At 50.2% G+C, this 26084-nt stretch overlaps 2 protein-coding genes across 6 annotated transcripts in view; one reads left to right on the forward strand and one right to left on the reverse strand.

Annotated features, from left to right (window-relative positions):
- Positions 1–2636, forward strand: part of SCMH1 (Scm polycomb group protein homolog 1) — a 63070-nt gene extending 60434 nt beyond the window's left edge. For all 5 annotated transcript variants that reach the window (XM_056509049.1, XM_056509045.1, XM_056509046.1 and 2 more), the window contains one exon: positions 598–2636. In XM_056509049.1, the coding sequence (XP_056365024.1) occupies positions 598–723 (126 nt within the window). In that variant the 3' untranslated portion in view covers positions 724–2636. The remainder of the gene's footprint in view (positions 1–597) is intronic.
- A 1374-nt stretch (positions 2637–4010) lies between these two features.
- Positions 4011–19760, reverse strand: CTPS1 (CTP synthase 1). Its single transcript, XM_056509051.1, has 19 exons — positions 19628–19760; positions 19211–19387; positions 18751–18921; positions 18036–18136; positions 16426–16542; positions 15732–15815; positions 15251–15331; positions 13485–13636; positions 11997–12129; positions 10531–10619; positions 9674–9768; positions 9099–9161; positions 8399–8442; positions 7598–7694; positions 7304–7359; positions 7127–7223; positions 6739–6883; positions 5715–5805; positions 4011–5499 (listed from the first exon to the last, which is right to left on the reverse strand). Exons 2-18 carry the CDS (start codon positions 19374–19376, stop codon positions 5721–5723), a joined length of 1776 nt encoding a protein of 591 aa, XP_056365026.1. The 5' UTR covers positions 19377–19387; positions 19628–19760; the 3' UTR covers positions 4011–5499; positions 5715–5720.
- Between the last annotated feature and the right edge of the window lie 6324 nt (positions 19761–26084).

Genomic DNA, 26084 nt, shown 5'->3' on the forward strand with positions numbered 1-26084 from the left:
CTGAAAACAAACTCTGCTCCTCCTGGAGTCTAATACTCACCTCATGGCAAATTTCTCCTGGCAAGAAACACATTCCAAGTGGGATTCACAGAGTGTGTTGCTGCTCAGCTCCTGTACCAGGGAGTCTCCTAAGGCTCTGGTCCTTGTGCACATCTGTAAGTGTAAAACAGCTGCAGACACAGCGTGGAGTTTGTACCATTACAGCTACAAGGGAGGTTTGGCAGCTGAGCCCTGCCAAGAGCTGTGTTCCCTCTGCCTTAGGATAACATCCATGTTCTGCTGCTGCTCGTGGGGAGCAGTGGGAGCAAACACCAGACTGGGGTTCCATACTGGGGTCTCATACTGGGGTGTCCCTGCTGGGATGTCCATACTGGGATGCCCAGACTGGGATCTCCATACTGGGGTCTCATACTGGGGTGTCCCTGCTGGGATGTCCATACTGGGGTCTCCATACTGGGATGTCCATACTGAGATGTCCATACCAGGATGCTGCTGAGCAGGGCTCTCACTGCCAGCCCTGCTGTTGGATTTTGGGCCCTGGCTCGGGCAGGGCTGGGCTCCAGGTGCCATCACCAGCACTGTCACTCATCCTTGCAGGAGATCGACGGGAAAGCCCTGCTCTTGCTGCGGAGCGACATGATGATGAAGTACATGGGGCTGAAGCTGGGGCCAGCCCTGAAGCTCACTTACCACATCGACAAGCTAAAGCAAGGCAAGTTCTGAGAGGACTGGTGGCAGGATGGATCCTGGCAGCTCGGTCCGGCCGTCCCGCCGCGCTCACCTGCCGACAGGTTCGCATGCACACGCCCCTCCCGCCGCAGACGGACCCGCCCCCGGAGCCGCCCAGGAGGAGCCGGCACAGCTGGAATCCGCACCAGACTCCAGCTGTGGGCGCTGAAGTGGAGGGTCTCTCCCTGCTGCTCTCCGTGAGCTCCTGGTCCTGCTCCCCCGGGATGGAGCCGCGCTCCAGGCAGTGCCCCTGGGCACTGAGCCTGCCCAGCCTCGAGGGCTCGGTGCCCCCGGGCACCCCTGAGCCACCCAGCGAGCTCAGAGCACTGACCCCCCCATCCTGCTCTTCCCCGTGCACCCGGCTCTGCCTACCCCAGCCCCTGCCCTGGCTGCAGCTGGGCACACGGGCAGGGCTGCAGGGTTTCACGGATTCCAAACTGGAGCCCATGTGGGAGTGTGGAGCGAGCTGGGAGAGCTGAGGGCAGGGCTGGGCCTGGTGTGCCCCTGGTGTTGGAGGCTGCCTGGATGCTGCAGGACTTGGCTGATCCTTCTCGCCTTCTTTTTTAAAAAAATTTTTTTTTTATTCTGAATTTTTTTTTTTTTTTATTAAGGAGTTGTCTGTTGGAAACGATGAGATGATTTTTCTACCTGTGTTGAACTCGCAACTCTTGGTGGTTTTTAGCCAGAGCTGCTAAGGTTTGTCTTCCCAGGAGCACTCCTGCTCCTCTAGTTTCAGTCTGTCCCAGCTAAGCGTGTGCAAGAGGGTTTTGGGTCTGACTGGAGCATCCCAGGCTGGTGACCTGTCCTGGCATTGCTCTTCCTGTGAGGGCATTGCCCTTCCTGAGGCACCTGTTGGCCCCAAGCAGTTTAATGTATTTATTTCTGATGGCACTTGAGTGGTTCCCATGGTCACAGACACATTTCTGCAGCTGCACGAGGAATGTTGGAGTGGAGCCACCAGCTGTGCCACCACAGTGTCCCCTGAAACAGCAGCTGCCAGCTCGGGGCTGCCTGGGCACGGAGCATCACTGGGACCAGCCTGGCCTGAGCTGGGACAGGGCTGACAGGCCAGGGGGGACAGGGAAGGGCTGACAGGACAAGGATCACAGGACAGGGATGATGTGACAGGACAGGGGGACAGGGCAGGGGTGACAGGACAGGGCTGATGGGACAGGACAGAGGGACAGGACAGGGATGATGTGACAGGGAAGGGGTAACAGGGCTGACAGAACAAGGGGAACAGGACAGGGATCACAGGACAGGGATGATGTGACAGGACAGGGGTGACAGGGCAGGGGTGACAGGGCGGACAGGACAGGAGTGATAGGACAGGACAGGGCTGACAGGAGAGGGATGATGTGACAGGACAGGGCTGATGGGGCCAGCACGGGCTGTCCCCAGTGTGTGCCCACACATACACATGCCCCATACACACAGACATAGACAGGCACACAGACACAGACACACTTCTCTGCAGTGACCAAAGGGCTGGGACAGAATCTCCACTCCAGGCACTTCCTCCTGCTGTCCCCACTCACCCTCTGCCCCCGGAGCCGCAGCTCGCCCCTCTGCAGCCTCGAGGGGCCCCTGTGGTGACCAACCCTCCAGGCTCTTGCACTGAGTCAGGTTTACCCCTAAGGGGCAAAGTTGCAAAAAAAAAAAAAAAAAAAAAAAAAAAAAAAAAAAAAAAAAAACCCCAGAAAAGAAGAACCCAACCCCCAAAGTAATAAAAAGGCAACATGGCTTTTTGTCCCATAGCGCTGCCGGCGGGGCTGGGGGCTCCGGCTGCTCGTGGCGCCCCTCGCACGGCCGGGACCCCTCGCTGTGACCGGCCCGGGGGTCAGCCCGTGCTTTCCTCTGCACTTATTTTACTTGATTTGTTTATAAATAAAAGGATACCAAGTTCCTCCCCGCTGTTCGTGCACTGATGGCAGCGCTGGGCGGAGCCCCGGCCGTGAGGGGAGCACAGGGGCGGGCAGTGGGTGCTGCCCCGGGACTGACCCCCGGCACTGACCCCTTGCACTGAACCCCAGAAATGACCCCCGGGACTGACCCCTTGGACTGAACCCCGGGACTGATCCCCTGCACTGACCCCAGGATTGACCCCCGGGACTGATCCCCTGCACTGACCCCAGGATTGACCCCCGGCACCGCTCCTCCGGGCAGGGAGGCAGCGCAGGGCCGGATGGCGCTGAGGGAAACGAAGGGTGACGGGGCAGAACGAGCCGGGGGTAATCGGTGAGGCACATCATGTCCTCCGTGTCCTTCAGCCCCTGGGGCACCCCCAGGCTGATCCCCCCTGTCCTTCGTGCGCTGTCTGGTGCTTCCAGAGGCTTTTGTAATTCTCTGTTCCGGTCGGGAGTCTGAGGGGGATGTCGGGGCGGGGCAGCCCCTGAGGCCATGGCTGTCCGCACCCCTCAGAGCCCTTCTGGGCCCTGTGCCGGTGAGGGAGACGGGCAAGGAGCCCCCGCAGCCCGAGCCCCTCACCCTGCTCCCCAGCACAGCCCACCGCCATGAGCACGGGCCCACACGAGCCCCTGAGGGCTGCCGCGGGTGGCTCCATCCCCGGCCTGGGAGCACCGAGGGGCCGGAGGCTGAGGGGCCCAGATGGGGCTCACAGCGCTGGTGCTCCATGACAGGGGTGATGAGGGATCAGTGAGGGTCATGGGTCTCAGCCCTCGGAGCTGTGGGTCTGTCCCAGCTGGAACTGCCCCTGGAGCAGCTGGTGCCATCCCACAGGGCTGGGGGCAGAGAGGGCACCCAGCCCCATTGAGGGCACCCAGGGGGAGCTGCAAGGTCTGAGTCCAGCAGCAGGGGAGGGGCAGAAGCCCCCAGGTCTCTCCCTGCAGGCCCAGCTGTGCTGCTCCCAGCTCCTGTGCAAGTATCTCAGCCCTGGGGCCACTTGTCACAGCACAGGGACCCTGCCAGGCTCATGGGGTCCTGGGGCTCCCCCACAGCACCATCCACCCCCTCAGGCTGCAGCACATGTGTCTGTGCCCACAGCCAGGACAGCAGGACCATCCATGCTTTGGGCTGGGACTGCTTTTGGGGCACAGCAGGGCTTGGGTGAGGCCCCAAAGCCACCAAACTCCCAAACCTCCATGACAAAGCCCAGGGATGCCCAATTTATTTGTAAAATTTCACTGAGCTCCACATCTAAACCCTCTGTGAATACAGCTCACGAGATTTTGCTAGTTTAAAGGGGATAAAAGTTTTGTGCTTCAGTCCTTTCCTTCTTTCATTCCCTTCGAGGCAGCAGGAACAAGCACAGGGCTCCTCACTCAGTTTGTTACAAATGAGCTTTTAATGACTGAATCAGTTGCATGGCTTTGGCCATGTTTTGTTTCTTTCAGGAGGAAAAAAACCACAGTTGTGCTGCAGCTGAGGGAGGCTCTCAGCCTGCCCCAGGAGTGGCCAGGCCAGGGCAGGACTGCAACCCAGTAACTCCTGCACAACAGCTGGAATTGGCACACAAGAAATGCTCAAAGCTCTCCAGGCTCACAGCAGCTTTACAGGGAGTATTTAAACCAACTGAGGACTAAAGCAAGGGGGCTGGGGAGGAGATCACTGAGGAGGAACAGGACAGGGTTTGGTTCTGTGGCTCAGCCAGGTCTGACCGTGCAGCCCTCCCCAAACTTCACAGAGCTGCTGAATCTGAGTGTGTGACACCAAACAGACACTTTCCTTCCTTCCTTCCTTTCCCCTGCATCACCAAAGGCCACTCAGGGTGCTCCAAGGCAGGAGCCAAGGCAGTTCAGCCCCCTCAGCACTGCACAGGGTGAGCCCCTCCCTCAGAATGCAGGAGCACAGCACACACAGCTCCAACAGGGACAAAAAGGCAACAGAAGGCTCCACTTCAAACCCATTAAAAAGCACCAGGAGCTGCTGTGCCCCAGCAGGGACACAGTTCAAGGCAGCAGTGGAAGTGGCTCAGTGTTCATCTGTCCCCTTGATGCAAGGGGTCAGAGCTCCCCCAGCCCCAGGAGTGCTGCACAGGGAGGGCTCACAGCCCTGGGGTCAGGGTGGCCCTGGCAGCTCTGCTCTCCTGCCCCCCAGCCTGATCCCAGTTTATCTCATCCCTGCAGTGACACCTCAGCCACAGCTGAGCATGTTCCACAGTAACACTATTCCAGGAAAATCTTCCTGCTTACAAATTCATAGTGACAATGAAAGCACCAAGTGCCAAAGGTTTGTAAATGCTACTGAAAAAAATTAACCAAAAATCCCCTTGACCCTTTCCCTGAAAAAGAAAAAAAACCCAAAAACCCAACCAAAAAGGCTGCATGAAGCTGCCCAGAGCCCTCTCAGCAGAACAGCCCAGCCCAGACACTAAGCCAGCCCCCAAAATCTCATGCCATCCATAATTTCACCAGTAAGTAAAGACTGAGGGGGGAGCAGAAAGACTGAGAAAGCAACTGCACTGTCAGTGTCCAAGGCACCCTGATGCCAAGCACTCCCTGCACTGGGAGGGATGTGTGCCATGGGATTCCCCTCAACACAGCAACCCCACACCCCAGCTTGCTTTCACCTCCAAGCTGGTGCAGCTGAAGGAAGTCTGGAGGGGCCTCTGTGAACTCTGCTCCACAAATAACCAAGATCTATACAGAAAATAAAGGAAGGACAGAAGAGCTGAGGAAATAAGGGACAGGATCTCAGAACAAAATTATAAACCCTTAAGTTAGGAAAGCCCAAAGCTGAGGGTGTTGAAGCTACTGCTGTAAGAACACCTGGAAAACCTAATGGAGACTCCTCTCTGCAGCAAGGACACACCTGGAGAGGGAGAGAGAAAAGCAGCAGGAATTACTGAAGGGAAGAGCCACAGGCTGGACTGCACAGCACTGGGGGCAGAGTCTGACACATGGGCCCTGGCAGGAGCCCTGAGCCCAGCTGGAGTGTCTCAGCTCTCCAGGGACACTGTGGCACCACCAAAGGCTTTTTCTTTTTTTTTTTTCCAAAAGGCAGAAGTTGAAATCATGAAACATTACCAGTAATCAGTCATGATTTGCTGAAGGGAACTTCAGTTCTGTGATCTCCAGGTCAGGAGAGCTGCTGCCACTCCTGTCACTGTAGGTGTCCCTGCAGGAGTGAAAGATTTGGGGTTAGGGAGCACAAGTACTTTAAGGACTCTAAAGGACTTTACAAGTACTTTAAGGACTGATAATTAATGTGGGATGCTGCAGCAGAGGGAAAACTTCAGCTCCTCTGCTGCAATTTCAAACTCAAATGTGCAAAAGGAGAGAATTAAAACACCCCTCAACCCTTGGAGGTATTGAAATGAGAGTCCCTCACACATGAAACTCTTCTGGAGCACACCTGGCACTGTGATGTCAACACCAGCACAGGAATCCTGTGGTGCAGCTGCACTGCAGCTCAGCCCACAAAGCCAACATTTTCCTTTTGGCATTGCACTTGCCTGGCTTTGATACCTGCCAGCTCTCCTCTGCATTTGGTCTGGTTTTTGTTTAGTGCCAGTCATCAGCCAGCAACCCCTTGGTGTTCTCTGTGAGGAGAACAGCTCAGTACCAACCAGAATTGCAGGCACTGGGGAACAGCAGCACCATTAAATCCACCCAAAACACCACTTGCTTTGCAAACTGAAACAAAGCTGAAGTTAGAAAAAAATATGAGGCTGCAACCACCAGGGTCTGTTCTTTAAACCAGCAACAGGAACAAGGTTCTTATGGACCAGCCTGTACATGGGACTGTCTGAGGAATGAAGGGGAAAAGCCCACGAGGTCTGCAGTCAGGTAAAAGAGCAGGCCCAATCTCAGTTTCCCCAAAGACCCTGACTAACAGCACAAGGCTGCAGCTCTGCTCTCCCTGAAGCCAGGGCCTCTCTGCAGGACAGCTCTGTGGCCCCACAAGACATGAGCTGAGAAGGGTGGAAAGCAGGGGAGGTGCAACACCAGTCATCCCCAGGAACTCTGTGCCAGGAGGATGCTCCAGGTTACCCTGCAGGAAGCAGCACTGTCCTCTGACAGCTCTGGCTGGGGTCTGTCCAGCACCCACCTGGGGGAGAGCCTGCAGCCCTTCTGTAGGTAGTGGGTAAGTCTCCCTGCAGATGCCAGGAGGAGCCCAAAGTAAGGGGGTGATGGCTTGATGGGCCTGGAGAGGAACTCGGGGTGGTACTGAACACCAACGAAGAAAGGATGCTCTGAGAGGAACAAACAAAACATTCATGTCAAGTCTCTCAGGGCTGAGCTGCAGGTGAAATCCTGATGATGGGGAAGTATCATTTCCATGCCTTTTGTCCATAATGGAAAGGGACATGGCATTTGATGGATGGAATCATTCCAGGCCAGTCTGAATGGGTCCCACATGAAAAGCTGCTCCAGTACCCTCCAAACACTTTCCCTTGTCCATCCCACCCCCACAAACCAGCTGCTTAAGGACTCACCTTCCAGCTCAACCACTTCCATCCGCTCTCCCTCCTCATCCTGCCCCACAAACTTCAGACCTTGCTCTTCAAAACACTTTTTCAGTTCTGGATTGACCTAGAAAACCAGAAAACCAGCCATGATCTCTTATGTCTGGATTACACAGGAAAGCTCAGTACCTACATGAGCATTTTTACCTCAAATCTGTGTCTGTGTCTCTCTTCTAAGAAATCATGATCTCCATACAGCTTCCCTGCAGCAGAAGTGAGATGTTCCTCAGAGCAGTGATCACAGCTTTTATCTGATTCATTTCATCAGCATCCTTCAGAATCTGCCACTTCTGGAGGGGATCAAATCCCCTAATCCCCATTCCCCACCAGAACAGCCTGTGAACATCTGCCACTCAAAACCCCAGCTCTCACTTCCCCACCCCACCAGACATACAAGCCCTTCCCAGGAACTATTTCCAGAAGAGGGAAGAAGAGCCTTACTCATGATTGAATTCTTGGTTTGGAAGAGTGTCCTCCTCTTGCCAAGCCTCATTGTCCCACCCATCTGCCCAGGATTATGTTCTGGCATGTCTATGACCTGTGGAAAGAATTCAGAGGGAGGTGAGAATCAGGGAGGAATAACAATAACAGGCAGACTCTGACACATTAAAGGAAAAAAATCCCACCAACATTCATGCAAAAAACCAAGAAAACCAGCCTAAGGCAGACCAACAGAACTAGGTTAGCTGGCCAAGTTGTTCAGCACATGCTGCACATTTCATATGGGAGCTTTGTGGATATTCAGGAAACTTTCACACAGGAAATGGCCTCAGGATTTACACAGATTGCACACACCAATGCTGTGCTGTTTACAGAACTGCATGTTAAACAAGCAAGCAAATTTATGGCAACAAAACCCCCAAATCAGTATTGCTTACTCTTGGATAAATAACATTATAAGCTGTTTTTTGATAATTTCCTCACTTTGAGTAGCATTTTAAATTATAGCAAAGCCAATCCTTATGGTGGACCCAGGGCCAGAAGCACAGAGCCTTCTATAAATGTTGCCAGGAATTTTGGTCTGTTTGTAGCTATCATACAACAGTTTGAGGTGGGAGGAACCTTAAAGCTCATCCTGCCATGGCAGAGACACCTTCCAGTGTCCCAGCTGCTCCCAGTGTCCAGCCTGGCCTTGGGCACTGCCAGGGATCCAGGGGCAGCCACAGCTGCTCTGGCAATCATGCCCAGGGATGTGCAGCAAAGTCTAGTAAGGATATCACAAGTAAATCACCATCAACTCACCACTGGATGAGAAGTTCTGGGGTCAAACTCTGTTGAGTTTGCATCTGCAAAGTAACATTCAGCAGTGAGAAACACTGAGTGGCATCACCTACAGGAGCTGCCCCAGCTACAGCTGCTCCTCATGCCCAGCTCTGCTGAGCCCCCCTCAGGCACAGAACAGCCCAGGCAGCAGGAACTGGGCTCCCAGAGTGAGAAACTCCTTTTTCCCAACCCTCACTACTGGAGAGAATCAAGAGTCAGGCTGAGAACTCAACTCAGCACCCTCTGAAGGGAGCTGTGTTAACAGGGACCTGCTCAGTTCAAGCACTGGGGCTCAGAAGGTAACTGCACTCACTGCAGGAGCTGCAGCTGCTGCCTGGCTGAGCTGCTTTTTGGGCTTCATTCCCACTGGGAATTTGGGATGCCCAGCACACACAGGCCACCAAGGTGCTTCATTCAGCAGCTCAACCTCACATTAAGCAACAGGAAGTTTTCTGTCATTATAAGCATGATTTACTCCACTGATTTTTATTTAAATAGGGAAGGAAATTGCTCTTTTTACTTTGAATTAGCAAAAGAGAGAGGGATTTTTACAGGTCTAGGTAAAAAAAAATTAAACCTACCTATGAAAAATTAAAAATCACAGGTATCTAAAAAAATCACAGGTATTACTCAAGCTACCCAAGAAGTGACCAGAAGCAGGAAGGGTTTGTGCCATTACCTTGCCAGCCCAGGACACTGCGAGCAAACTCCACCACTGCCAGCTGCATTCCCAGGCAGACTCCTGTGGAGGAAAGGGCAGGACAGGGAGCTCTGAGCCCATGCTGCAAAGCACACACACCTTCATGGAGAATCCTGAGCCACAGGATGAGGCAGATCTGACTGGGATTGAGGGGTCTGTAGTCCTGACAAGCTTCACTTCCCTCCCTTTCCCATCCCCTCTGCTCACAGAGTCCAGTCTCTCAGCACAGACACTCCACTGAAATGCAGACACACATTTCTTGGTGCCAAGATCACCCCAGCCTGACCTGAAACATCCCCAGACTGCTATTCCCTCATTACATTGTCAGCACATCCCAGCCAACTCTGACCCACTCAGAGCTAAGCAGGGATGAGTTCCAGTCCCAGCTCAGCTGAGCACAGATCACTCACTGCCTTCCTCAGACACCTGGCTGCAAAACTGCTCCTCCCAGACACCACTGAAAATCAGGGGAGCTCCTGCTGCAGACCAGCTGCTGTTGTTCAACCTCCTTCCCTCTGCTTTATTTCTTCTCATGGATGAAACATATTTCTCACCTAAGAAGGGTTTTTTCTGTTTCCTTGCCCAGGAAATAGCTTGAATTTTGCCTTCTGTCCCTCGAACACCAAATCCACCAGGAACCAGAATTCCACTGCATGAGGATGAAAAGATTCCATTCAGCATGGCTGCCCCAAGCCACACCCCCACATATCAGCTCCCTCCCATGCAATCTGGGGCTTACAAGAGCTCTCCCCTGAAAAGGGCAGCAGTTTCCACATCACTTCACATGAGCTGCCACATAAAGTGGAATTTACAGGGAAATATTTTATCAATGCCAATTTTACCTTCCCAAATACATTGCAGTTACCACACTGAAATGGTTCATGCTGTGGGACTCACACACCCTGCACCAAATGTGTTTGCAAACACATCACCCAGCCAGGACCATGCTTGGGAAGCCTCTGGCTACAGTGTCAGCTTGTGCTAACACCAAACTCTGCTGGAGGTTCTTTCTTCTGATCTCACTCAAATCCTGCCATCCTCAGGGGTAAGAGCCCCCACTGTTGTTGTGCTCTGCATACTAATGCTCCCCCCCTCTCAAACTTTATTTCTCAAGAGCTTCTTACCCCATTTGCACATTCCACTCTCACTCTGGCTTTAGCAGCCTTCACCAGTACCTTTCCTTTCTCCTGATCTCCTGTTTGCACCTGATCATGCAGGTGTGCATATCCTTCACCACCTCCCTCACCTATTTAACAATCCTCCATTTAACATCTTATCCTAAATGCCCCTGAGAGGTGCCTGGGGCCTGTCAGGGTATGCTGAAAACAGTCTCCAGAGAGGCCCTTAATTCCCAAGCTGTCACAGCAGCTTTATCAGACATTCTCCAAGGAAAGGCCAGAGCAGAACTTACTCAGCAGCACAGAGCTTCTGCCAGGCCTCGTGGTACCTCACAGGCTCCTCCTGCAGAGTCTCTGGCTCCAAGTCAGCAGAGTCAATGTACTGGCAAGAAATCCAAAAAAAAAGGATGATGAGATATTGCCACAAGAGTGTACAGGACCTCCTGAATTCTCATTAAGATAGCACCATTCCTCCTGGACAGCTCTGGATTTGTTTCCTAACAGATACTTGAATTTTTTCTGGGATGATACCTGTCAGCCAACAAAACTCCTTTCCTCACCACCTACTCTTGGTGCACAAACAAAACCCATGATTTCTCTGTCCTCCCCTCTCTGCAGCTCTGCTGTGACTGACACCAAGTCCCTGAGCCCAGCCTGAAATGTTAACTGGGAGGTGTTAATGCAGCACAGCAAGGTGGGAACATGGGGCTGTGCAGGCACAAACCACCACAGAGAGAGGAAAAAAACTACCCCTCTCTCATCAAATAAACACCTTCTTCAAGAGACACTGGAGAAGAAAAAGGGCAGGTGTAACACAGGGTGCTGTAATTAAAGGGTGTTACAACAATGGAAAAAAACCTGCAATTTTTCCATCTTCTCATCTCCAGTATTCCAGCACACTGAACTGCTGGATGTCCTGGCAGGCTGTTAACCTTTACAAGAACCATCTTGTCCTTCTTTGTTTGTTTTTTGGAAGTTGCAAAACTACCAGTCAGTTCTTTAGCACAAGATCTCCATGCACAAGGCTCACAGAGCTCACCTCACTTCTGAGCCACTCAGGCCCAGCTCTGCCAGGGAACACCCACAGATGCATGTGCAGGGTTTGCACCTCACCAGTCTTACTTGTTTTGCTCATTTTCACCTCTACTGATTTTGGAAATGGAAAGGAAACCCTGACCTAGAGCAACCACCTATTTCCATGACTCACTGGCATCATGAAACTGCTGGGCATTTAGAAGTCTGTTGAAATGAAAATAATATTTCTGGCAACAGGTACATATTGCAGCTCTTCAGAGCATCCAGCTATGACAAGACCCCTAAAAGCATCTGTGCAGCCAAACCAGCATGAAAACCTTCAAAAGCCTGAGGAAGGAGCACCACAATAACAGCACCAAGCCCCAAAAGAATCACTTGCAACAAAGAGCAGAGGAATTAAAGCAGAGTGCCCTCCTCCAACCCATCCACCCCTGTCACAGCTCAGCACACAACACTGAGGAGTTTCCATCCACTCCAGACACCTCCTGCAGCTCACAGGAGAGGCTGGTTTGCTCTGGAGCTGCTTTAGGCCTGGTAACAGCTGTTTAAATGCTGTTATAATGGAAACAGCTCTTTTGATGCAAGGACAATTTGGATGATGTTAACTGGCTCAATCACTTCTCCCTTTCTGTCTGTGGGTTTGTGAAAATTTGAACTAGCATGGGCAGCACAGGTGGAAGTGGGACAGGGGGAGTTTTTTTTCCTCACACAGACCCATCCCTACCTTAATGTCAAGTTTGTGGTTGATGGCCAGGGCAGAGTGCTCCAGGGCTTTGATGACAGATGCATAGGAGTCAGAAAACTTGGTGTATTTGCCCACAAGGGCAATGGAACAGGTTTCCAGCAGACGGTCGTACCTACAGAACACACAGCAGGGATGGCACTCACTTCATTCTCTTCAGCTGTCCAAGGAACAAACAGCTGCCTCCCAGTCTGTCCAACAGAGCTGACATCTTTGCAAGAGTGACCTTTTCTAATAATTATTTAGAAACATCAAAGCGAGATCAAAACCAAAACAATGAGGAAAACAGTTGCAGAGCCACACAGAAATTAACTCATCTCTCCTGATGATGAAAAGCCACTCTGAGCAGATCCAAACTGCCCTTCCAGGAAGCTGTGTTAGACTCAACTCCTAGGAGAGGATCAAAGCACAGCTTGCTGTATGTTTGTACTGCATGGCATCTTCCCAAACTGCTGCTGAGCTCACAGGAAGCATTCTGGAGTCCTGAGGCTGTGCTGCCCACACCTTCAATCCAGCAGCACAGGATTCACACAGCACTCCTGGCCAAGAGCTTGCTTCAAGTGTCTCTCAGAACTGCTGAATGCCTCCAGCCCAGCTGGTGACCAAGGGTTCAAGGAAATGTTATTGACAGGCCTGGCTTGTGTCAGGCACAGATATTTCCTTTATTAAGGAAAGCATCTAGACCTTGAAAATTAATTTCTTATAAGAGCAAACACATTTAAGGCTTCACCTAACATTCAAGCCCTTTCTGAAAAGACTCCATTCACTATTTTCCCATGAACACTGAGTGTACTCCTCACAGGAAAAACCCCAGTGTCCAAGGAGTCTCAGAACAGGTACCAAACACTCACCTGAAAGCATACTCAGATATATTCTTTATTGACACTCCTGACATCTCCATATAGCTACAAAAGGATTTCAACACTTTGTAATGTTTCTAAGAGGATTTTTTTAATAAAAAGGGAGAGCAGAGTTGTCCAGCTTTTAATTACTTCAAGCTGGGTTTGACTCAGACAGTACATTTCCAACATAAGATAAGGATCTCACCAAGTTTATCTCACAGGATTTTATGGAAAAAGGCTGAGAGAATTGGGGTGGTTCAGCCTGAAGAAGAAAAAGCTCCAGGGAGACTTTATGGCAAACTTCCAGTAAGAGGATTTATGAGAAAAATAGGGACAGACTTTTTAGTAGGGTCTGTTGTGCCAGGACAAGTGGTGATGGTTTTAATCTGAAAGAGAGGAGATTTAGGCTGGATGAAAGGATGAAATTTTGTACAGTGAGAGTGGGGCTGTGGATGCCCCACCTTGGAAACATTAAAATTCTGGATGGGGCTCTGAGCAAAAGGGAAAAAAACCAATGTGAGCATGTAAGAGCACTTGAGGAACAGGAAATAAAACTCATCATCTCACCCAACCAAGAACAGATTCCAATGCTGAGGGGTGCTGCAGTGTGGCCAGCAGTGCAGCTCACCTGTCAGCCATCTCCTTCCACTTCATCAGCATCCTCCTGGGCTGCCTCTCAATGGGAAGGTCCAGCCTGTGCCTGAAGTAATCCACAACTCCCTGCTCCTCTAACAGCAGAGGAACCCGGTAGATGGAGGAGACATCATGAACACAAATGACCTGGTGACAAAATGAGGGTCTCATTAAAACACAGGCATCCAGTGCCCACAGAATCATTTTTACTCAGATATTCAGAGTGTTCCTGTCTCTAGCAGAAAACCATATGACCTAAACTTCCAGGCAAATAATATGTTGAATTACATAATATATCAATGGCTTAATACTGGTTTCCTTATGCTTGAAAAAGCCATTCCTCAGCATTCCCAAGGCACTAGTGCTCCCTGGAGCCCCTTGGGAAGGGCTATAACACAGTAACCCAGCAGCAGAGCCAGCTGTGTGCCAGCACACAGAAAAGTTCAAAGAACACTCCAGAGACTCCTGTGATGCAGAACCCCAGGTGAGGGTACAGCCAAACTGCCACAGGCACAACCTGCCCCTTCCCAACCAGGGCTCCCAGTCTGACTGAAACCCAAGGACACCTGTGACCCCAAAACACTTCATAGGCTGCCCCTCATCAAATTTAAGATGAAACAATTATGAGCAATGAATTCTTAGGTTAAGGAGGAAAATCTCCATCAACAGTTCTAGTTCACTGAAATGGGAAAAGGTGGCTCAGGACAAGTGTCACCTGTCCATTAATAATGAACCTTTAAGGATCCAAAACACTGGCAAAACTTTTTAAAATCCTCATTTCTACTGAGTCAAAAGAAAGCAGAGCTCAACACTGCAGCAGCCAAACCTCCTTGGCTGCACATTTTCCTCTTTTAGCCTCAGTGCTGTTCACTTCTTAACCCAAGTGCAACAGCAGCCAGAGCAACAGCTCCATAGAACTCCATTAAACTTCCTGGAAAGGGACAAGAGCCAGCTTATTTTGAATTCCTGGCCAACAAGAGGTAGATATTTTACTGATGACACATCAACATTTTTGCCAGCAGTGCAGTGCTTGAAATTGCAGGACTCAAGCTTGGTCTTGCTCTAGAGCAGATTAATAAAAATTACTTGACAGAACCTGGGATTGTGAAGTTCTACTCAGTTTTTCACAAAAAGAAAACATTTTTCAAGCTCCAGCTGGATTGGAGAGTACTAATACTCATCCTGCAAACTTCTGACTATTTTCCAAGGTCCACAGCACAGTGTGCTAAGAGTCTCAGGATAGAAAGAATCATGCAAAATGGAATTTGTGCACATCACAACCTTCAAGTGAAGTAATGCTTCCCCCAAAAACCATTTCAACCTCTCTGTGAAATCTCTCCTCAAGAATTCTTAGGCACAAGAATAATATTGTGAAAAGAGCAGTGTATGAAGTGCAGTCATATATCCTTTAAAAGTAATTTTGGGCAATCCTTTCACCTCTAAATACTGGAAAATCTCATTCTTCAATGTTCACAGAAGGAAAATTAAGGTCAGAACAGTGATTCAGAAACCACCTTGGATTCCATAGAATTCTCTAAGCTTATACCAATCACCTTACAAGAAAATCTGGGTGCTGGCACAAAAAGAACTGGTTCAGCAACAGGTCCATGTGTCAGGAAGGAAGGTAAGACAAAGCAGCAAATGAATGATGCAGCTACCAAAACACAGAGCTGGAACTGCTGCACTGAGACAAAACTCCCCTCAGCATCTGCCCAACAGCTCCAATAGTTACTGCAAGGAAGGACAGACAGCAATCCTTACCTGTTCTGGTTCAACATGACAGAACATGGAAATCTTTTCTTTTACTGAGGTATCCAGGGGAGTGGAGCACCTGCAGACAATCTAACAGAGCAGCAACATCAGGGTTGTGACACAAGACAGAAATACTCAGGAATTCATAAAATAAACCTCCAAAAAGGTCTCTGTGCAGTTGTCATGGTGTGACTTGGATTTGCCCATTTTAATATATTTAATTTCTTTTAGAGATAGGATTTAGGAGCAAAAACAAGGCAGGCCTAAAACTTAAAAGGATATAAGAAGAAATTTATTAATAACACACAAAAGAAGAGAAATTCAGAATAAGACTTCCAAATTATTCCCTGTTCCCCCTTCCCACAACTCCACCTCTTTTCCTTATTTATCACATCACCACTATACAAGAACTCTCAAGCATTACTCCAACAAGACTGCTGCTCCAACATGCCAGATTTTTAAATTCCAAGCCAAGCAACACAAACCTTACCAGATCTGGAGAGAGCCCGAGACCCCTGAGCTCACGAACACTGTTCTGGGTGGGTTTGGTCTTCTGCTCCCCTGTGGAGCTTGGCTGGTCAGAGAAGAGCAGTTGGTGTATCACACTGAGATAAGCAGCAATGATTCAGCAGGTCCATCAGGACTCTCAGACATCTCATAAAAACTTTGGACAATTCACATGAACCTCATGTAGCCCATTTTAATCCCCAGGACTGAAAGCAACATCAGGAACCCAAGTTCCAATCTGCCCACTAGTGCAGGAAGGAGAGGGATAGAGAGCATAAGGTTTATCCACTGCTCCATCCAAATACCTCATGTTTTGAATTTCTAATTTTTCTCTGGCCTGGACAGAAGGGGAAAAGGCAGAAGAGAACAAAGACTGATATGCACCCCATAATTATCAATTTTCTCTGTCAAGTCCAGTTCAGTCTGACACAAGGAATGCTCATGCTGCATTTCTGCAACTCCCAAGCATTTATTACCCTTTGAAAAGTTCTTGTTCAATTCCTGTAAAAATTTATAAATACACAAACATATAATCTCTGCACTTCTGCCAGAAGTTTCTATATACACACAGAAATACAAAAGTGACATCACTCAGAAATACAGCATTTCAGAAACACCTATTTAGGAAATTTTGGACTGAGGAAGCCTGTGACCAGCAGTATGTTTCAGGTCCTTACCTGGGGAACCAGGCTGACATGGATGTTACAGAAGTTCTCCCTCTTGGCTTTGAACTGGAACTGGCGGAAGGCCTCGATGAAGGGCATGCTCTCAATGTCACCCACGGTGCCCCCCAGCTGCCAACACACACAGGGGGAGCTAAAGCTACTGCCAAAACAGCACCTGGTGAGGGTGCACTCTGAAGACATGAAATATAGATAACACACAACAGCTCCCCAGCACACCCCTCTGCCTGAAGGAGCATGAACCAACACAGATTTCTCCCAAGGGACAGCTCCAAGCTCTGCTATGACCAGGGACAGAGCCAGGGAAGGGCTGGAGCTGGGCCAGGGCAGCTCAGGCTGGAGCTCAGGGAAAGGTTCTTCCCTCCCCAGAGGTGCTGGCACTGCCCAGGCTGCCCAGGGAATGGGCACTGCCAGAGCTCCAGGGATGGGCAGGGGGATTGCTGGGGGTCTGGGCAGGGAGAGGGGCTGGGCTGGATCATCCTGGGGGTCCCTTCAGCTCAGGATATTCTGTGATTCTATTCCACTCAAAGCACCAGGATTTACCAGCTGCATACACTACTTTCACAGCCTCCAATCTACTCCAGGTACTATTCTCCCTTCATTTCCCCCCAAATCAAAAAGCCACAAGAAAAAGAGCTTCCCCTATGGCCAGCACCCCTCCAGAGACATCAGCTTGACCTCAATTTTCAGAGAGGAGACTGAGATGTGAAAATTATGATTTATGAACATTAGGTGGCACTGAGAAGCAAAATTTCTGTTAAGTTTTAGGAACTATATAGAATGAACACACACAGCAACAGATCCAAGACCATAACTGGAGCCTCCCAGGCCCATCAGACAGTGCCTCCTTGGCTCTTCAGATCTGGGCTGTGATCCTGGCACAGAAATTGGCACCCAAGCTGCAGGCAGAGTCCAAGTCACCATGACCTCTCCTGTGTTAGCATATCCAGCAGCCAGCTCAGCAGTGTCAGAGCCTTCACCCTGCTCATCTCCTTCTGGCAGCAGAATGTTCCATAACCACACTGAAAACAGCCACCACTAACTTGTGCCATTGCCTGTCACATGCCTGTGCTTGATCTGGTCACTTTGAGCAGGAAAGACAACTATTTCCAGAGGGGAATTTACCTCCCCTCCCTCCACCCACCAAGGAAGAGGGCACAGCACAATTAACTCAGACTGGCATATTAAGTCACGAGAGCTAAAAATTCATTCTGTTTGTTAACTCATGGAAATCCTGAGCTGGAAGGGACCCACTGAATCCAACCCTGGCCCCTGCCCAGACCCCCAGCAATCCCCCTGTCCATCCCTGGAGCTCTGGCAGTGCCCATTCCCTGGGGAGCCTGGGCAGTGCCAGCACCTCTGGAGAGGGAAGAACCTTTCCCTGAGCTCCAACCATTCCCTGGGGTATTGTGGGGCTGACCCTCATGAGGCAGCTGCAGGTTGCAATTCCAAAGATTAGAGTAAGTGAAGTTAACAAGGGGAATTTTTAACCCATTCACTAACATGCAAAGTGGAATATTTCTCTAAAGAAATAAGCAAAATATGGATATAGGTCAGATTACTGCATACAAGAAACAAAACTACCTACTTTAAAAGTTACAAACCTCTATCACACAGACTTGGGGCTCAATGCCATCTTCATCCACAGGAATCCGTGCCTGCCTCATCACCCACTCCTGTATGGCATCTGTGATGTGGGGAACAACTGGAAAAAAAACCCAGGCAAGGGTTAAAGCCCCACACACACATTTCTCTCTCTTAACTCATTACTGGCAATCACTAGTCAGTGCTTCCCATAGGGCTTGAGCAGGAATTTGTGTCTTTAAAGAACTATGCATTTTTGAAGTGGTTGTTCTTGGCTGTGATTTTCAAGGGCCTTGGCAGGAAATGGAAACCTGCCTTAATTTAAACACATGTAAGCAACATTTCCTTTAAGCTGAAAGATCCAAGCACAAACTGTTCTTTGCTCTAAGCAGAGAAAGTTGCTCTGTTTTTAACTATCTATAAAAGGCCTATTGTCAACCAGCTGTGGAGAGTGGTTAAAAAGGAGACTGATCTGACACTCACAAATCCTCTGGGTTTTCTAATGACACGAGTTAAGAAAAGCATTAACCATTTTAACCAGCTAACAAACAACCCCAAAGTGGATTGGTCTGAAGTCTGTTCACATTTATCACTGGGTACATTAGACAGCTGGACCCAAGTCCAGCACAGTCCAAACACAAGCAGAGCCTCAAGTGAAGATGAAAGGCAAAAGCATCCAGACAGGACTGAAACAGAGAATGCATCTCTAGTACCAGGAAAGAAGTTTTGCATCACCTTGGACCGTTTTGCCAAGATAATCTCCCTTCCTCTCCTTGTTGATGACATACTGGTAGATCTTCCCAGTGGTCAGGTTGTTGTCTTTGGTCAGTCGGATATCGAGGAAGCGCTCGTAGTTCCCCAGGTCCAGGTCCACTTCCCCTCCATCGTCCAGCACAAACACCTCCCCTGCACAGAACAGCCACAAGCACACACGGCAGTCATGTGGAATAGCTCACTATAAGGAAACTCCCTTCTGACTGCAGTTTAGGAGTGGAGAACAGAACTAAAGCCTTCCATAACGGGGAGGACAGAACCGCTTAAGCAGCAGCAAGAAGAGGCCGGAGCCCATCTGTGCTGCGGGCAGAGCAGCGCTGGCAGACCCAGGCTCAGCTCTGCAGCTCCAGGCAGGACCGGGCACAAAGGGCCGGACAAAGGAGACGATTCACTGCAAGCCAGGCCAGCCCCGGGCACTCACCGTGCTCGTACGGGGAGAAGGTGCCCGCGTCGATGTTGATGTAGGGGTCGATCTTGATGGAGGTGACATGCAGCCCGCACGACTTGAGGATGGTGCCGATGCTGCTGGCGATGATCCCCTTGCCGATGCCCGAGATCACCCCGCCCGTGACCAGGATGTACTTCATCTGCCCCGCGCCTGGACGCCACAGACAGCGGCAGCGCCTCAGCGCGGGCTCGGCGAGGCGCCATTCCCGACAGCGACCCCCGGGCCGTTCCCCGCCCGCCGCCGAGGGCCGGCGCCCCGCCCGCTCCTCCCGCCACAAATTCCCGCCACCGCCGCGCGCCGCCCGCGCCGCCCCGCCAGGCCCGCGTGGCCCCGCTCCGCCGCGCGCCCCCCCCGCAGCGCTGCCCGGATGGTCCCGCCCGCCGCTCTCACCTGTGGCCGCCGGGCGCGCGGACAGCGCGCGCGGGGGGGGGGAGCGGGCGGGAGGTGCGGAGCGCGCGCGGCGCCGATGCCGGCCGGCTGCGCTGGAAACCGCGTGCGGCCCAGCCGCGGCTCTGCGCCTGCGCGGGGCGGGAGCGGGGCCCGGGGGCGGGAGCAGGGCCCGGGGGCGGGGCTGTGCCGCTCTGGTCAGGCCCCGCCCCGGCCCCTCAGCGCCTCACGGGCAGCGCGGGTGGCATCGCCCGGTCGGCTGGTTGGAAAAGAGCTTTAACATCATCTAGCCCAACCTCTGCTCTAACACCTCCTCATCGTGTCCCCGAGCGCCACATCCACACCATTATTGAACGCTTCCAGGGATGGGGGCTCCACCGCTGCCCTGAGCAGTCTGGGCCAGGGCTGGACAATCTTTCAATGAAGAAAATTCCCAATATTCACCCTGAGCCTCCCCTGGCCCAGCCTGAGGCCGTTCCCTCTGCTCCTGTCCCTGGTCCCTGTTCCCAGAGCCCGACCACCCCGGCTGTCCCCTCCTGTCAGGAGGAACCACCTGCTCTCACAGTTACCTGCCCGTGCCAATTCAGTTTTCCACGAAGAACTCTTCTTATTTTCTGCTGTCCTACAAATAGCTCCTAAGTGGGAAAAAAAACTCACAAAAAAACAACATTTCCAGCACTTTTTCTGCAGACAAAGCCCTTCTCAGGGAAGGGCTGTGTGTGCTTGGGCTGTCACTCTCACTGCCTGGTGGCACATCCTGATAACAGGAGTTCTCCCAGGTCTGCCTTTAGACATCCCAGCTTTTCCCATTTCATGAGTGGGCACAAGACACATGTCTTGCAGCTGAAGGGAAGTCCATTCTTGTGAAGATGTGTGTAACCTCGACGTGAGCATTAACTTCAGCACACACAAATCCTTCTCTCAGTGCCTCATTAAAGGCCTCGGGGCTTGGACATCCCGTGGTTCCCAGGAGAGAGCTGCACTCCGTGGGAGCTATTGTGAACATTAAATGGTGTGGAATAACAGTGACCCAGAAAAGTCAGATCACAAATGTCTCAAGTTATGCAAAATTACATCAGCTTTTTACAGAAGTGGGTAAAGATGTATGTAGGTGCATGTGTTTCACCCTTAATTCTGCCCTCAGTAAGTTTTGCCCTTGCAGTGCCTTGTTCTCAGCTCTCAGTTAAATACAGACCAAATACTTTCCTTTCAGAAATGTGAAACAAGATGAAATGGATCTGCTCTGTTTATTTAACAGGATTTGATTCACAGCAAAACAAATTAACTGGAAAACATTGCTGGGAAGACTGGCATAGCTCTGGGGAATGTTAATGTGTTACTGGGATTATGCAAGGAATGAATAGACTGGAATCCTCAAACCCTCACTTGAACTTCCTTGTAGTTAGAGGCCTATTTGTACAGAAAAAGGCTTATTGTGGTGTTATATGTGTATAATATTAATGACAGTGATAATAATAAATTGTATAATATGTATGATATATTCATGCAGTTATTCCAGTCAGGACATTCACAGCTTCCTCCTAGCATGGTCCCTCCTGAAGGTGACAGGGTGACCTGTTGCAACAAGATTTGGAGGCTGAGGTACCAGTTTCAGTGGCTCTTTTCTCTGTGACCAGTGAGAGATGTGGCTAAAGATGGCCCTGCACTGGAGTGTTCCTGACAGTGACAGAATATCCAGGAGCTGCAGAATCCATGGGGTGAGGACTGCCACCCACCCCTGGGCAGCACTTTGTCCTTATTGTTACCAGGTGTCTGATATTTACATTTAGCACCTGTCCCACTCATTTCATGTGGGCTGGCGTCAGCTCATGCTCTTCTCCAAAGGCCCTGCACATGCCCCAGATGGCAGCAGCATGGGTGGGGACATCCCTGTCACCACCCCCACCTATCCTGACCCCATCCCTTGTTAGCAGCAGAGGGCTTTGCAGAGGTCCAGTATCACCAAGGACAGGCAGGACACTTGGAATCACAGAATCCCAGAATGGTTTGGGTGGGAAGGGACCTTAAAGATTCTCTTGTCCCACCCCCTGCCATGGCAGGGACACCTTCCACTGTCCCAAGTTTCTCCAAGCCCTGTCCAACCTGGCCTTGAACACCTCAGGTAGAGCATCTCACGTGCTGCCAAAGTGCCCTGGGTATTTCTGCCTCTGAGTACCTGTGGAAAGCATCTTGGCTGATTTTTAAGTACAGAATATTGCTAAAAATCAAAGCATGAAGGTGATTGTCATCTGCCCTACTCCAGATTCACCCTCAGTTCTCACTCTGTGACTGCTGAAGTAGTGATGAAATAGTTCCTGATGGATCCAAATATCTTCTGAAAGGATTCTGCAGTGGTCTGAGGTGGAAAGTTTTGCTGAGTACTATCTGAGGTAGGATGCTGGAACTTCCTTCTATAGAGGAGAGTGTAAAAATCCTCATTTTTAGGTTCTCCTAACCAACTCCTATCAGGATGTGGATCAAAGCCAGGATCCAGTGTCAGCCAGCCTTGGAACACACTGGGGAAGCTGTTCTGTGTTTGTTTCACTGTGTGCTGATCCCTGGGTTTTACCTCATGATTAATATAAACTTCCCAGGAGTGATGTGGGGTCACTGGCAGCTGTCCTGTCCCAGTGCCATGCAGCAGGATGCTCCCTGTGAGGAGCTTCTGTATGGCTCCTTGAGGTCTGCATTCACAGGATTAATCAGGGTTTGTGTAAAATGTTCTAATCCTTTTACAAGTCTACACTTGTGCTCTGAACTTGATCAAGTGTTCATCTAAAGTGCAAAGTAACACATCTGTTACCCAGAGCAACCAAAGGATCTGGGCAGATCTTGAATAAGATTCAAAATAATGTAGGAACTGGAGCTGTGACTTCATGTACCTGCTCAGGAGCACAAATCTGATAAGGAGCAGCTGAGGGGACAAGTGACAGAACAGGGGAAATGGCCTCAAGCTGTGCCAGAGAGGTTCAGGTTGGATATTAGGGAAAATTTCTTCACAGGATGCAGGGTGGAGACACCATCCCTGGCAGTGCTCAAGAATGAGTAACAGTGCCAATTCATGATGTGGTTTGTGAACATGGGGGTTAGGCAGAGGTTGGTGATGATGATCTTGGTGCTCTTGGAGGTCGTTTCCATTTTTAGTTGTGCTATGGTTCTGTGTCCTGGGGCAGCTCTTGCCTGCTCACCTTGCTGCACTGTGTCCTCTCCGAGATCTCCACTAGGTGGTGGAATGGACCAGTAAAAGGGTTTGTGCAGCAGCAAAGGGACTGATCAGGCTGTGGTGACACCGGGGCATCTCAGAGCTGCTCTCAGGACCAGATCCTGCAGGACCACACCTGTTGTGTTTGTATTTTCAAGTCTTATCTTTTATCTGCTGTCAAGTAACACCTTCTGTTCTTATTGGCCAAAGAGACTAATTGTTCCTTTTTTTTTTTTTTTTTCTAGCAGCAAGGAGCCATCATAAAACTATCTCACAGAGCTGCTCTTCAGTTGTGGTAATGAACCAAGTGTTCAAGGAAAGGCTTGGTCCAGAAAGGACAAGGTGAGAGATCTGCAGGAGCATTTCTTGAGATGACTGGGATGTCAGGGTGTGCCTGTAGGCTCTACAAACAAACACAAGCATCTCTGCCACTTGTGACCTTGTCAGTCAGAGCTGTTTTGCTGTTGTGATAGAGCACAGGACAGGTTTCCCGGCTGGGCATTTGGTAAATGGGCAAAATTGCTGTGGTGGGACCTGCATGGGGGCAAGAATGTCACTGCCAGGCACAGAACAGGGTGTCAGTGCTTGGAAAAATAATGCAGTCACCCAGGGAGGGCGAGGTTCAGCAGACCTGAAGAGCTCTGCAGGGCAGGAACACTCAGCAGAGCACTGAGGTGCCAAGAGGCAAAACAGGTTTTGGCCTCACTATGTGCCAGGTACAATAATAAACAAAGTGTGGCCAAGGTTTACTTTAATGCCAGCCAGGTGTGCCAGGCCCAGGGCAGGAGGTGAGGCACTGCACAGACACACAGGGAGGGCTCTCATCCCTCCCAGAGTTCATATCCTCAACACAGAAGCCAGGGAAAAGAATAAATGTGATTCTCTGTAGCATTTTTCCTTGAATTAAAATACACACCAGGGTCACTGTTCCCCCAGTGAACAAGAGGGACATTTTCAGGTACTGTATGACAAAGTCCAGGACAGAGCTGAGCCCTTTCCCCACACTGGAGCTGTGAACCATCTGGTCAAGTCCAGGATATCACACAGAGGCCACCACAGCTAGAAAATCAGGTGGGAGCATCCACAGGAGACTTTGAACCTGATTCTGCAGGTGGCCTCTTCCTCCTGCTGTGTCATTCAGTTTCTAATTTTGAAGGGGCAAAACCTTGAGGGATTTCAATCCTTTTCTGAGTGCATACATGCTTTGTTGGTTGGCAGTGAGAGTGTCACACAACTGGTGTGAGATGTCTCAAAAGAGTTCATGGAAAAGGACAAATCACTCATCCTTCATGCAGCCCTAAGGACACCAAACCCTGCTGTAAGTGCTCTTTAAAATCTTTACTAAATGTGTGAGAAATACAGTGACATTCAGATAATTCAATTGCAGCATTTGAACTTCTATTTAATTCAATCAAAACTCCTGAAATAAAACCATTTGTATTCTTGACACAAACCCATTTGGACTCTACTTCTGGGCTGATGGATGAATTGATGTGATGAGTTTTTCACTTAAAGGCCACTTCACAGCTAATTTTTTTATACTGTTTTTGCTTAACTGACAATAAAGAAGTACTCACACACTTGTGCTACAAATTCCTGCCTCAGTTTATAACATTTCCTTGCACAAAGTGAGTCATTACAGAAGGAATCCTCAAGTACAGAAGAAACCCTTAAGCCAAAAGGGTTGAGTGCTCTCTCCTGCTGTGCTGCAGCCAAACCAAAGCTTCCAGTTCTTTTATTTTAACATTCCTGCACACACAGACGGGACCTTGTGAGGTGTGAGCAGGCTGTAAACCCAAATCCTTGCTGAGAAGGGGCCAGCATTGTGAAAGGCTCGAAAGCATGAAGAGCTCAAAGGGGCTGAAGGTGTGAAGAGAGGCAGTGCCTGGTGCTGGACTCCCCCAGCAGGCAGGGACAGTGCAAATTCCACTGACAGAGCTCAGTGTGGGGGTTACAGGATTTATTTCTTCAGTCAGGAGTGGGAGGAGCTGGGTGAGGAGGAGGGGGAAGCTCTGCAGGAGCACACCTGGGCTGTCTGCAGGTGTAAATGGGTGCCACCCATTGCCTGTGTCTCAGGAGAGGGAGCAGTGAACAGCCCTGGCAGTGTCAACTCCACCCACAGGGAAGCACTTGCCATTTTAATTTGTTTTTCCCCCTTGATCTCTCCAGCATAAGGCTGAGCATGTCCCCAAGAGTCCAGCAGCAGGAGGGATGTGCCATGAGGGCAGATCAGGGAAGCTTTTGTCCCTGCCATCCCCCTGGGGCTGCACTCCTGCTGTGCTTGCACGGGGGTAACTGGATGGGGCAGAGGAATTTTAATCCTGAATGATTTCCACATTCCTTCCAGCCTGGCAAAGGATTCTGCTGAGGCATCAACTGCCTTGTCCAGCTCAGCCAGGCCTGCATCTGATAAGTTGATTGAGGATTTAATTGAGGAATTAATTGAGGCATTCTGCTGGTTACCACAACATTATCAGTCAGCTTCCCAGAGTTGGAGCTTTCCAGTTCACTTGGACTCAGTCCTGTGAAAAACTAAATACCATTAACTTCCTCCAAAATCCCTGGAGTGATCCTGCTGCAAACTTGAGGGATCAGTATCCTTTTTGCCAGCCTTTCTTTGAGTGCTGTTTTGCTCAGCTCAAGTAAGAAAGTTCACTTTGGAAGCAGAAGTGCTGAAAAGTCTTTTTTTCCTTCATGTCCTGGTTCTGCAGCTGCAGCTGGTTGTGCTGTTCATTAACTCCGATTCTGGCATTTGTCTTGGTGGTCTAGGAAGATGTTCAGCTTTTGTTCTTAAAATCATACAATACCCAGAGAGATTTCCACCTCTGTTCAGTGCAGTTGTGCATATTGGAGATGTAAGATGTAATGGAAGGTAATAACAGCACTTCTGTTAAATTTGAGCTCCTGAACTACAACATTTTAAACCAAAAACCTGACATGATTATCTCTTTATCCATTTGGGATCCATTGTGGTCTTATTCAAATTGGTGTGAATGGGAATAAGGTAATGGGATAGTCATGGGACAAGGAGACAACTCTGTTTTCATAGAATCACAGAACAGCTTGGGTTGAAATGGGCCTTAAAGCTTATCTCAATCCATGGACACCTTTGGCTATCCCAGACTGCTCTGAGCCCCATCCAGCCTGGCCTGGGCACTTCCAGGGATCCAGGGGCAGCCACAGCTTCTCTGGGCACCTGTACCAGGCCCTCACAACTCTCACAGGGAACAATTCCTTCCCAATATCCCATCCATCCCT

Source organism: Oenanthe melanoleuca, chromosome 23 (genome assembly GCF_029582105.1).
Source record: "Oenanthe melanoleuca isolate GR-GAL-2019-014 chromosome 23, OMel1.0, whole genome shotgun sequence".
Lineage (NCBI taxonomy): Eukaryota > Metazoa > Chordata > Aves > Passeriformes > Muscicapidae > Oenanthe > Oenanthe melanoleuca.